The sequence below is a fragment of the Tachyglossus aculeatus genome, chromosome 3 (assembly GCF_015852505.1).
Source record: "Tachyglossus aculeatus isolate mTacAcu1 chromosome 3, mTacAcu1.pri, whole genome shotgun sequence".
Lineage (NCBI taxonomy): Eukaryota > Metazoa > Chordata > Mammalia > Monotremata > Tachyglossidae > Tachyglossus > Tachyglossus aculeatus.
Genome location: NC_052068.1, coordinates 41,236,402 through 41,249,774, shown reverse-complemented (window position 1 = coordinate 41,249,774; position 13,373 = coordinate 41,236,402). Strand labels below are relative to the sequence as shown.

Genomic DNA, 13,373 nt, shown 5'->3' with positions numbered 1-13,373 from the left:
AGCACTTAATATGTCCCATAGACTGTATTAACCTCTGGAGTAGATACAAACTAATCATGGTGGACACAGTCCCTGGCCCACAAGGGGCTCACGGTCTTAATCCCCATTTTACAGATGAGGTCACTGAGGAACAGAGAAGTTAAGTGACTTCACACAGCAAACATGTGGTGGAGCTGGGATTAGAACCCAGGCTCCCAGGCCCATAGTCTATCCACTTGGCCACACTGCTTCACAGCATACCCCCTGAATATTTCTCAGGATCCCAAAGAGGTAGTACAACTTGCCCTAATAGAGGGCAAACTAATTAATGATCTTTAAAAGCCAAAAACTTTGAGGGAAAGCAAGGAAAGACATCCTTATCAAAGAAGACCACATATATGTTACATTTGTAGATACATCATATTTCTTGAATTCCCTACCTATCCCTGAGAATAGTCCAAAGTTCTCCGCCCAGGCACGCTTCCATCAACATATACAAATATTTGCTGTCCTTGAAGGTTCGGTAGAGTCTGTGGATTGCAAAGACAGACAAAATGAACAAAATACTTAAGGCTTGCCAGTGTCCACATTATTATCCTTATCTGGTATTTAGGCTTTTTTAGCTGAAAAGAAAATAAACAAATAAATAATAAATAAAACTTCTCTTTCAAAGTGGAGAAGCTTTTAGAGAAACAGACAAATCTCAAATTTCTTGATACTAAAACTTCTATAATCTGTTTGGATTCCAAGGAAACAAATAAAAAACTGTTGACATAATAGAAAGTAGAGCATTATGCATGTTGCCTGATTTTTAAAAAAATTGCATTTGTTTAGCATTTTCTATGTGCCAGCCACAGTACTAAGTTCTGAGATGACAAACTGATCAGGTTGAACACAGTCCACGTACTACAAGGGGGCTCACAGTCTTAATCTCCATTTTATAGATGATGTACCTGAGATAGGATGAAGAGGTTATTTCAAATCTCTGCAAAATCTAAGTACTCAATAAATACTTTTGATTGACTGAGTAAGGGTAGACATTTTGTCATTACCTTGTTTCCTGTCTTTATGGGTCTCCAGCTATTCTTCCTCATACTTAGACTATGAGTTCCATGTGAGACCTGGTGATTCTGTATCTAATTCAACACTTAGCATAATGCTTGGCACATAGTAAGTACTTAACAAACACCACAAATAAAAGACAGAGAACAGGATGCTCAAAACTGCCAGGAAAATGATTACAAGATAATTCAGTGGTAGGGCTAAGCACTTTTTTTTCAAGTTATGAGTGTGTTTCTTTAGATCTTTTTTTCCTGTGCAAGATCATTGGCAGGTCAGAAATCTCTCTAAAATAATTCTTTGTGAGCCCTAGGGAACTATGGTTGACTTTGCTTTTGAAAACCTTTATTATCTTTAACTGATACCGGGGGAACAGAATAATTTTATAATGAATAGTGGCTCTATTGAGAGTGGGCCTTTTCTTCTCCAGCTGGCTGCACATAGAGGAGAAAGGAGGAAAATGAGGGGAAAAAGAAAGATTGTGTTGAGCTGCTGCCATTTTCTCATTTACATCCCTGCAATTATGAAATATATATGATTCTTCTTGAACCCCATGGGTTTACCAATGGTTTGTGGTGCCTTGGGAAAGGTAAGAAAACTCTATTCCTGTTGGTGAAAGATGCTGGGAACCTGATAATGCTGCTTCCCCACCTCCTCTACTCATGACTTCACCCAAAGGTTTAGGGCTCTTATTTTACAAGCCAAGAGGGTTCATTCAAGCTTGGACTCCCCAGGGTAAACTGAGGCATTAAAGCACAGAACCTGAACCTCTTAGGGAGGAGCAATTTGGTTATTCCCAGCGTTCTCAGAAAAGAAGTTGACAAGCCTTCTTCAAGCCCACCAAAGACAGTGAACACAAACCATGAGAGGAACCTTGTTCTGAACTAGCTCCTCCTTAAACCCCGAAGATGTAACCTGATCCTTAATCTCACCCTTTTCAAAGCCATGGGGAGGGGTTGCTGACTGACTCTAAATTTTTGGGAAGCAATTTCAGCTTGAATATGGTAAATGGAATGTAATAAGTGCCAGTACTGCACCTCACAATGAAGTCTGAGTGAGCCCCTTGCATTATTTGCTTTTCAGAACGGATGTGCTCTTGCTGTCTCGTATCCACTATGTGGCGTTTCTTGAGAATCTTCATTGCGAATGTTTTGGATTCTTCACTTTTCAGCTGGACCTTGAATAAAGGAAAAAAACAATAAAGAGTAGGACAGATTTTTTAAAATTTTATTTCCATTGGTATTTCTCTTCCCACTCTATGGACAGAGCAGCTGAAGCACAAAGACCTTCAGTTATTTTTTTTTTTTTGAGAAAAATCTGCCTAATGTGCCAGACCTATGTTCCATATCAGAGACCAAGTCCCTTTTAACTAGATTAGCTAGAGGAAAAATAAAAATATATCCTTAAGAGAGATGTCCTGCACTAATCATTCCTCCAAGTCAGTGAGTCATGGTCCTGAGGGCTGACACAGATGCAATTAATAGAGTAATCAATTGATTTTTATTGTTGATTGGGCTTGAGTATTCCTACCTACCATTAGTTTACTGCTTCTCTAAAGACCTTTCTGAATTTCTCCTTGCTCCTGGGAATGAATGAGGTACAAGAAGAGAATCTCCTAGCAGGCTTGAGTCTGTTGGGAGTATGGGGTATCTTGGAGGTAGCAGCAGGATTACCAGTGGAGGAACATTTAGGCACAACTGTACTGACTGCACACTGGCCATCAGTCAGTCATTTGTAATTATTAAGAGTTTACTGTGTGCAGAACCCTATACTAAGTCCTTGGGAGAGTACAATAGAACAATAAACATACCCATTTTACCTGCCCACAATGCACTTACATTCTAGAAAATGGACCCAGTAGCTTCCCTCATTCTCTACACCACTTCCCCTTTCCATGATTTGAGATCTGGCACAGAGCTTTGCTTTGAACCACTGCATGGTAGGAGATGGAACATAGAGCATTCTTACCAGATGTTATACTAACCTCCGCACAATGAGTCAAGTGGATGAAGTTAAACCTGGGGAGCTAAGATGCCCACACCCAGTCAACTCAGGCCAGATGAAGGGACTGACTCCTGTCAGAAGGAGTTAAGGTCAGGGGAAGTGGTATATGGATACTCAGAGGTGTAAAATTGGAAGAGGCAGACAGGCCAAAAAGGCCCAGACAAGCGATGTACAAGACACAGACACAGACATTCACAGTCACCGACTTATAACTACACACATACGTACATATGTGTGTACAGAGAAGCAGTGTGGCTCAGAGAAGCAGCATGGCTCAGTGGAAAGAGCCAGGGCTTTGGAGTCAGAGGTCGTGGGTTCGAATCCCGGCTCGGCCACATGTCTGCTGTGTGACTGTGGTCAAGTCATTTAACTTCTTGGAGCCTCAGTTACCTCATCTGTAAAATGGGGATGATGACTGTGAGCCCCATGCGGGACAACCTGATCACCTTGTATCCCCCCAGCGCTTAGAACAGTGATTTGCACATAGTAATTGCTTAACAAATGCCATTTATAGATGGAGCCCATTTAGACACATCCGTGTGTTCCTTAGGCTCCTTCTGGTTAGCACTGGACTGCCTTGCTCTTTTTCCATTACTATCTTGTTTCTTTGCCCTTTCACTTTCATCACTTGTTTCCTTGGCCTGTTTCACTTTGTTAAAATGCTTGTCATGTGCTTTTCACCTTTTCTTCTGTCCTTGTGCTTAGAGTCACTTTAAATTACGTTCATAGTAATAAACTCAGAGACATAAACACTTAGACACTTTCTTTTCCACCCACTAAATGGTCTCTCCCTCTTCTTTCATTGTACCTCTCCTTGGCCTACACCTTATCTTGTCGGCCTTAGGCAAATAACTTCACTAAAACTCCAACTCCCTATCAAGGCAGTTCTCCCTCTACTTAGAAATTGAATTCTGATTGGGACAGGTACTGTGTCTGACCTGAGTATCTTGTATCTATCCCTGTGGTTGAGTGTTTAACAAGTATTACTATTATTATTGTTATCATTATTATTATCTTATACTGACCCTTCCCTCCTGCAGGAACCCAGAATATAGAGATTCCAACTTGGAGAGAACTTGGTGAGGGATATGTTGGAAAACAGAAATTTCCAGGTTTTCAGAACTTTTCTGACGTCCAGCCCTGCCACCTGAGCCCTTCAGGGACTTCTTAAGAACATTCTACTAAGCCCATGTAGGGATATCTCTCAGTCAGAGAACTACTGTGCATAAAGCAGATGGGACCAGATTTAAGAAACTGAAAGGCAAATCAAATCAGATGAAGTAAATACCATAAAGGCAAAAATTTTACATTTATGCATCATTTTATTGCAAGCTCCTTTATTGTTTCAGGACATGATTTTCTCAAATGCACATCTTATTCATGGGATTTATATGCCAATAGCCTCATAATCTGCTTACTGGTTGTAGAAGTCATTATGTGTCTTTAAAATAAAATGGATGTTGATCTAGGGGTAGAAATAAGTGCATATGAAATTTAAAATTTTAAACACTTTGCTTTCTGCCAAGTAAACTCTGAAGCTCTTGCTTCATGAGATTGAAATAGGGGTCCTTTAGCTATACAGATCCAAAATATGATCAAAATTAGGCATCTTGCATTTGGAGTGAGTCAAGGAGAATGCTTGATTAAATGCTCCAGCCAAAACACAGTTAAGAGCTCCATGAGGGCTCCAAAACCCTTGGCCAAACCAGATTCTCAAACTAGATAATAACCAAAATTGGGGATTAATCAATGCCACAAATTGGAAAGACTGTCAATCCAAAATACCTAAACCAATGTTGACAACATGACATTTAAATCCACAGAAGTTCAAACCTGCAAGGGCCAAGGTTGATGATCCAATTATTAGGAACCAGACACTCTATACTTCGGTATGAAGCTGTCTAAAGTCCTTGCTTAGGCAAGTGGATAAACAAAAAGGATTAGATGAAAAATCACCCCAAGTCAATGCACCCTAGCTTCCACTTAACTTCAGGTAAAGTATAAGCAATATCCATATGGAACTTCTTCTGAATGGGTGTCAAAGGAGCAGACAAGCGAGCACAGCACAAAATAGGAAGTTCAAAACTGGGCCTTTCCCAAGTTTTCCCTGAGTAGAATTAGGCCCTGCCCTGGGGGCAGAGGGGAGGCTTTCCCACTATTGGCAGAGAAGTCACTCTCTTCCCTGACTGCCCTGTTAATTTCTGAGAAGTATAAGCAAAACCAGACCCCTTCGCATCAGCGGGTTGGTACTCAATGCTCCTATCCTTACAGTCCTTCTGTTGGCCTAGTTTTGAAAAGATTTAAACCACCCTCTTCTGGATGTGACCTTGTCTTATACTTTAACACTAGTATGTGGATTTTTTCTAATACTACTGTTTGAGACTCTTGTCTTCTCTTCCCGGACAAATCTCCCCCAAGTCAAACTTTAATTTTTATTTCTCATTGAAGTAACCCTGTTATTCTCCCTCTCTGATTTTTAATCATAGTCATGTCCTATCTTTGCACACACAAAATATAAGGACCATGGCAACTACTAAGTCAATTTGATTGCCCTGAGACATTCACCAAGATTCTCAAGCTATTCTACAATGATATGGCTTGCTGAGTCAGAATTGAATATTTTCTGATTGCCCTTCTACCCAACCGCACTGTGGGAAGATAAATATAGTCCCATCCAACCTATTTGGTGCTGTCCTTGTTTAGGATATGACAAGTCACCTGGGAGCTAGTGTCAAAACATGCTTCTGATCTATCAGAGAACTCATCCAAATCAAGAAGCTTTGACCATCTGTAGGTCCCTGAGGCAGTCACCTGGAGTTGTTATATGTGGAAGACTGTGCTCTCTGAAGACTGCTCTCTGAGGAAATTTAGTTGATTAATAATCATTTCACAGAGCTTGCACAGCACTCTATACTGATAATTAGCCTGAAGACAGCTAAGACCTTCAGCCAAAAAGTAGTAATAATAATAAAATTAATATTTTAGTCAAGTGCTTACTATATGCCAAGTACTTTAAATAAATTCTGGTGAAGATATAAGATAATCAGGTCAGACAGTCAATCAATCAATCATATTTATTGAGTGTTTACTATGTGCAGAGCACTGTACTAAGTGCTTAGGAGAGTACAATACAACAAAATTAGCAGGCACATTCCCTGCCCATAATGACTTACAGTTTACAGTCAATCTCTGCCCTACCTGGGAACCCAGTCTTAAGTAGGGGGGAAAACAGGTATTTAATTGCCATTTTAATAATAATACTGATGATGGTATTTGTTAAGCACTTACTAGGTGCCAGACACTGTATTAACTGCTGGGGTGGATACAAGCAAATTGAGTTGGACATAGTCCCTGTCCCATGTGGGGCTCCCAGTCTCAATCCCCATGTTACAGATGTGGTAACTGAGGCACAGACAAATGAAGGGACTTGCCCAAGGTCACTTAGCAGACAAGTTGCAGAATCAGGATTAGAACCCATGACCTTCAGACTCCCATGCCCATGTTCTATCCACTAAACCATGATGCTCAGATGAGTATCCTGAAGCACCGAGAAGGTAAGTGATTTGTCCGATACCACTGAGCAGACAAGTGACAGAATCAGTGACTCTGATTTCCAGGGCTCTTATCACTAGACCATGCTTCTTCCTTATCTATGCAGGTAAGCCAAATAAAGAAGTTTAGTACATATTTTGGAAGCCGGAGTGTGGAGCTGACAGCATATTAAGCTTCATACCAAACTAGCAGCCTACAGTGCTATGGATATTGTCCAACTCTACGTACGGTTATGAAACTTGGATCTACCCCAGAAAACATCTTCAGTGTCACCATCTCTAAGCCTTTCACCATATCAACATCAATATGATTCCCGCCCACAAGTAGCTTACAGTCTAGATAGATGCTGTCAGCTCAGGAAATTCGCACAGCAACCCAGCTTTGTTGAATGGGACAACTGAGGAGACTGTATCAATCAATCGTATTTATTGAGCACTTACTGTGTGCAGAGCACAGTTGCTGTCATACTGTACTATATGATGGCAACAACCACTACAGGAAGATCTCAGGTGGGTACTACACACAAGGCAGAGCAGATCAAAAGCTTTAACTACACTGTGAGGCACAGTCCCAAAAAACATGCTGCAGGAGTGCGCTCTTGGAAGACAACCACAGAAACTGATGAGGCTGGCACTCGGCAATCAAGACGGGAGTCAATCTCCTTAAGCAGAGATTCTTGTTGTTTTGAATACACAGGCAGATACTCGGGCAAAACTATCAGTGTAGCAAAGGGTAATTATTAAGGGTAATTGAAACACAGAGGCCTAGTGGAAAGAACGCGTGACAGGGAGTCAGAGGCCTGGGTTCTAATCCTGACTCTGCTGCTTGCTTGTTGTGTGACTTTGGGCAAGTCATTTAACTTCTCCGAGCTTCAGTTCCCTCATCTGCAAAGTGGGAATTAAATACCAGTTATCTCTCCTACTAAGACTGTGAGCCCCAAGTGGAACAGGGACTGTGCCCAATCTGATTAATTTATATCTACCCCGGCACTTAGAACTGTGTTTGACATATAGTGTTTAACAAATGCCATAAAAACAGGTAAATAGTGTAGGATGGAGCCACATTCATTCACTTACATATGATCTCACTATTGTCATCAATGCCTTTAAATACAGAGGATAGGGGCCTGTGTAAATGTATGCATGTGAAATAGCATGTTATAGTGGATACAGCATGGGCCTGGGAATCAGAAGGTCATGGGTTTTAATCCCGGCTCCACCATTTCTCTGCTGTGTGACCTTGGGCAAATCACTTCACTTCTCTGCACCTCAGTTAGCTCATCTGTAAAATGGGGATTAAGGTTCTGAGCCCCATTCAGCACAGGGACTTTGTCCAACCCGATTCGTTTGTATTCCCCCCAGCACTTAGTATAGTACCTGGCACATACTAAGCAATTAACAAATACCATTACTATTATTATTATTATTGTTATTAATAAAATATATACCATATAAGATGTGTATAGTGTGCCTGTATATATGTGTGTGTACACACACAGACACACAGAGATATGCATCCTCATAACCTCACATATCACCTTCCCCTGCTAGGACACTGTGGCTATACCATTAAAAAAAGAATAGCAATTTGTTTTATAGTTTCACACATATATTCCTTTCTACCCTGTCAAGTACTTAAGTTACCAAACATCTGTCATAACGTCATGTTTAAGAAAAAGAAAAATTGAAGACACAAGTAATTTCAGCAACATGTTACTGCATTCATCAATTAAAACCTTAGAAAGGGAACTGGTTTTCATATTTCATTAACTTTCCTAATTGTTCAGGAGAACTATCTACTCCCATACAACCTTAAATAAAAATGAAAAATTACTCATGATTAAACTGTCCTCCACTGAAGGGTCATTGCATTGGAAAATTGTGGAAGGTGGGTGTTATAGAAATTCACATTACACACCATCTCCTCCTTCACCCCCATTCATACCCCCCCTCCCACCCCCCCCACACAATGACTCTAGACTGTAAGCTCCTGTGGGCAAGGAATGTCACCGTTTACGGTTGCAATGTACTTTCCCAAGTGCTTAGTACAGTGCTCTGCACATCATAACTGCTCAGTAAATATGACTGAACACACCCATGTCTCAAAAGGAAACAATAATAATAATAATGATGATGATAATGATGGTATTTGTTAAGCACTTACTATGTGCAAAGCACTGTTCTAAGTGCAGGGGGATATAAGGTGATCTGGTTGTCCCATGTGGGGCTCACAGTCTTCATCCCCATTTTATAGATGAGGTAACTGAGGCCCAGAGAAGTTGTGACTTGCCCAAAGTCACAGAGCTGACAATTGGCAGAGCCAGAATTTGAACCCATGACCTCAGACTCCAAATCCCATGTTCTTTCCATGGAGCCACAGAAAACACAGAAACTGTTGCCAGCACTTTAAAGCATGAAGTCTTCAAAAATTTTTAGGACATTTCAGGATGAGGTTCAGTCAAAGTCTAAAAAAGTACAGGAATTACTTCCGTCTGTTTTGTTTCAACTCCCACTAGAGATTGTACAGATTTTAATAAGACATGAAAAGTACTTCTGAGCATCTCCGTTCAGAGACCAAAATTGAATGATCTCTTGGACACCCATAGTGGTGTTACACTATGAGGCAGGGAGTAGAGTAGCACCAGCACAGACTCCTAAAGGGATAGAGGACAGTTAAGCTAACCTTCATTTCCTCAGTGAATACCCAACTGAAGGGAAGAATGCTGGAGTTTTCAGGGCATACTGCTGTCTCTCAGTGAGCCTCAGGTGGCTTAGATCCTTTCAATGTGAACACAAACTATTCCCTGCAGAGAGGTGCTGCACAAAGAACAGGCTCATACACCCTTCAATCTACTCAGTTTCTTCCAACCACGTCAATTTCCTCCTTCAAAACTGTTTTAAAATGTCACCCCCTCTCTGAGGCATTCCCTGATTCATTTGAGAAGCAGCGTGGCTCCGTGGAAAGAGCATGGGCTTTCGAGTCAGAGGTCATGGGTTCAAATCCCGGCTCCTCCACTTGTCAGCTGTGTGACTGTGGGCAAGTCACTTAACTTCCCTGGGCCTCAGTTACCTCATCTGTAAAATGGGGTTTAAGACTGTGAGTCCCCCATGGAACAACCTGATCACCTTGTAACCTCCCCAGAACTTGGAACTGTGCTTTACATATAGTAAGCGCTTAATAAATGCCATTATTATTATTATTTCCTAATTTGCCTGATCAGTTCATGCCATCAACTCATGCCTACTATTTTTAACGATTCTCTTAATCATAGTATACCAGTCCATTTACATCAACCATCCTCCCCCTGTCAAACCATTAGATTGTAAAGTCCTTTAAGGCCACATCATCTACTGTTGTTTTCCTCATACAATGCTCTGCACTCAGTAGTTCTTAATAGAAACTGTTTAATATATTACTGCAGCCCTAAAGTACTGGACTTTTTTCCTCCCCAATAAGGCTGGACACAAAGATTTTAGAATAGCCAAGAACATGAAATGGAATTGATTCTGCTCCCTGATCCCCTTATCACTGTATAAGAGTGAGCACTGTGAGCAACTCTGAAAAAGTATTAAGAAGCTCTTCCCCTGGAGCTAAGGGTACTACTACTACTACTACTAATAATAATAATGATGGTATTTGTTAAGTGCTTACTATGTGCAAAGCACTGTCCTAAGCACTGGGGAGGTTACAAGGTGATCAGGTTGTCCCACCGGGGGCTCACAGTTTTAATCCCCATTTTATAGATGAGGTCGTAGTAGTAATACTACTACTACTACTATTAGTATTTTATAATATTTATTAAGTGTCTATGTGCAAAGCACTGGGAAAAATACTCAGGAGAATATTACACATGAATTCTGGTCTTCCAGAGGTTCACAGTCATTCGTTCGTTCATTTGTTCAATAGTATTTATTGAGTGCTTACTGTGTGCAGAACATTGAACCAAGCACTTGGAAAGTACAAATCAACGACAGATAGAAACAATCCCTACCCAAGAACAGGCTCACAGTCGATGTGAAGAAAGCAATACTCAACTGATCCTCTTACTTAGCTCAAACTGCCATATATTTACATTTGCCTCCCCTTTTGGAGTGTACACTCCTTGTTGGTTAAGAAAATGTATTGGATTTCAACTTTCCCCAGGAACTCAATAGGCATTTAGTAATGGGAAACAGCATGGCCTGATGGAAAGAGCAAGGTCCTGAAAGTCAGAGGACCTAGGTTCTAATTCTGATTCAACACTTGTCTGCTGGGTGACCTTGGGGAAGTCACTTAACTTCTTTGTGCCTCAGTTGCCTCATCTCTAAAATGAGAATTAACAGTGAATCACATGTTGGACATGGGCTATGTCCAATCTGATTTTCTTCTATCTACCCCAGCCCTCTGTACGGTGCCCTGCTGGTCTCACCTTCACAACGTCGCCAAGATCCATGCTTTCCTCTCCATCCAAACCACTATCTTGTTAGTACAAGCACTCATCATATCCTGACTGGATTACTGCATCAGCATCCTTTCTGATCTCCCAACCTCCTGTCTCTCCCCATTTCAGTCTATACTTCATTCTGCTGCCTGGATTATCTTTCTACAGAAATTCTCTGGGCATGCCACCCCACCCTCCATTAAAAATCTTCAGTGATTGCCTACCAGCACTTAGAACAGTGCTTTGCACATAGTGCCATTATGCCAATAAATGCCATTATTATTATTATTATTACCAACCTTCGTATGAAGCAAAAACTCCTCACTATTGGCTTCAATGCTCTCTATCACCTTGCACCCTCCCACCTCACCTCCCTTTACTCCTTGTATAGCTCAGTCCACCCACTCCACTCCTCTGCCGCTAACCTCCTCACTGTGCCTCGTTTTTATCTGTCCTGTCATTGACCCCTGGCCCATGTCCTACCTCTGGCCTGAATGCCGTCCCTCCTCACGTCTGTCAAACTAGCTCTCTTCCCCGCTTTGAAGTCCTACTGAAAGCTCACCTCTACCAGGAGACCATCCCAGACTCAGCCCCCCTTTTCCTCTGCTCCTTCTTCCCAGCACTCCTACTGCACCCCTCTGCTCTACCCCCCTGCCCCCACAGCACTTGTGTATATATATACATATTTATTATTCTATTTATTTTATTTATAATGTATATATATAATATTTAATTATATTTATTTATTTTGATGCTATTGATTCCTGTCTACTTCTTTTGTTTTGTTGTCTCTCTCCCCACTTCCAGACTGTGAGACCGTTTTTGGTTAGGGACCATCTCTATAGGTTGCCATCTTGTACTTCCCAAGCACTTAGTACAGTGCTCTGTACATAGTAACAGTAAGTGCTCTATAAACATAATTGAGTGAATGGATGAATGGGTAGGGATTGTCTCTATCTGTTGCCGAATTATACTTTCCAAGTGCCTAGTACAGTGCTCTGCACACATTAAGCGCTCAGTAAATATGATTGAATGAATGAATGCCCGGCACATACTAAGCACTTAATACAATTTAAAACAACAACAAAAACAAACAAAAAAACCCCCAAACATTCTTAAGTAAAATATCACCCTGAAAGTCATAGTATGATGAGGTATTATCATTTCAACTGAGGTGATAACATCCAGTTTTTTGAGTCACTTTCACTACAGATTGAAGATTTTGTCTCATTGTACTAGTGGCATGAATGAATGAACATAACACTTGCAGTGAATAAACCCTGAGATGAAAGAGGATATTTTTCCAAGTGCCTTTAACATCTCCAAAGTTGTACTGGTCTTTGGCAAGTTGAATGGGTCTAATGTCAGGTTAGCGTGGTAGGGTTACAGACAAAATTTCCAAATCCATTCTGAAAGGGGTCAAAGTTTAGAGATGGAAGAGCAACTGTACAAAATGAGTTAGGCCAAGGTGCTGAAACTCAGGATGAGAGAAGAAGCAAAACCAGATTCTTCTCTCCCCTGTATGAGACTGGGTCTCTGTCAGCATCACTCATACAGCTTGACTTGCAATTCTTTACTTCAGTGACATTCCCACCAGACTGATTGGCCAGGTAATTAAAATAATAACTGTGCCATTTGTTGAGCACTTATTTTGTGCCAAGTCATATGCCAAGAATCTACTATGCTGAGATAGACAGATACAAGATAATCAGGCCACTGTAATTGTCCCACTCGGGGCTCATCATATAAATATTGGTGGGGGTTAGGAAGAGTGAAGAACAGCAATTTAATTCCCATTTTACGGCTGAGGAAACTGAGGTCAGAGAAGTTTAGTGACCTGCCCAAGACCACATGGTAGGCAAAATGTGGCCCTTTCAACCTTTCTTAGAGACATCTTTCTCCTAAACCTGCTCCTTCTAAATTTCCCATCTCTGTTGATAACACAACCATTCTTCCTGTCCCAGAAGCCTACAACCTTGGCACCTCCTCAGTTCATCAAAGTTACATTCAATCCTCTGCTAAATGCCCCTGATTCTTTTCAAAAACATTCTGCAGAAAGCTCCACTCAAACAACTACCAATCCTATCATTTGTCATATCGCCATTAGACTATTGATTCAGCTTCTTCCTTGATCTCTGTTTTCAGCCTCTTCCCCTTCCAAAATATACTATGGGTCATGTTTTTGGAAGTATTGCTTAGCTCACAGATCTCCACTCATCAAATTCATCCATTAACTCCCCATTTTCCACTTCATCAAGGACAGCCTCTTCACAATTGACTCCAAGTCTCTCCATCAGCAAATCCTATCTTGTCAGTCAATCAATCAATTATGTTAATTGAGCTCTGATTGTGTGCAGGG

The 13,373-nt window shown here is 41.1% G+C and overlaps 1 protein-coding gene across 2 annotated transcripts in view; it reads right to left on the bottom strand.

Moving 5' to 3' along the window:
- Positions 1–13,373, bottom strand: part of PRKG1 (protein kinase cGMP-dependent 1) — a 1,213,342-nt gene that overhangs the window by 21,101 nt on the left and 1,178,868 nt on the right. For both annotated transcript variants that reach the window (XM_038744169.1, XM_038744170.1), the window contains 2 exons: positions 2,076–2,215; positions 420–509 (listed from right to left, as the gene is read on the bottom strand). In XM_038744169.1, coding sequence (XP_038600097.1) covers positions 420–509; positions 2,076–2,215 — 230 coding nt within the window. The remainder of the gene's footprint in view (positions 1–419; positions 510–2,075; positions 2,216–13,373) is intronic.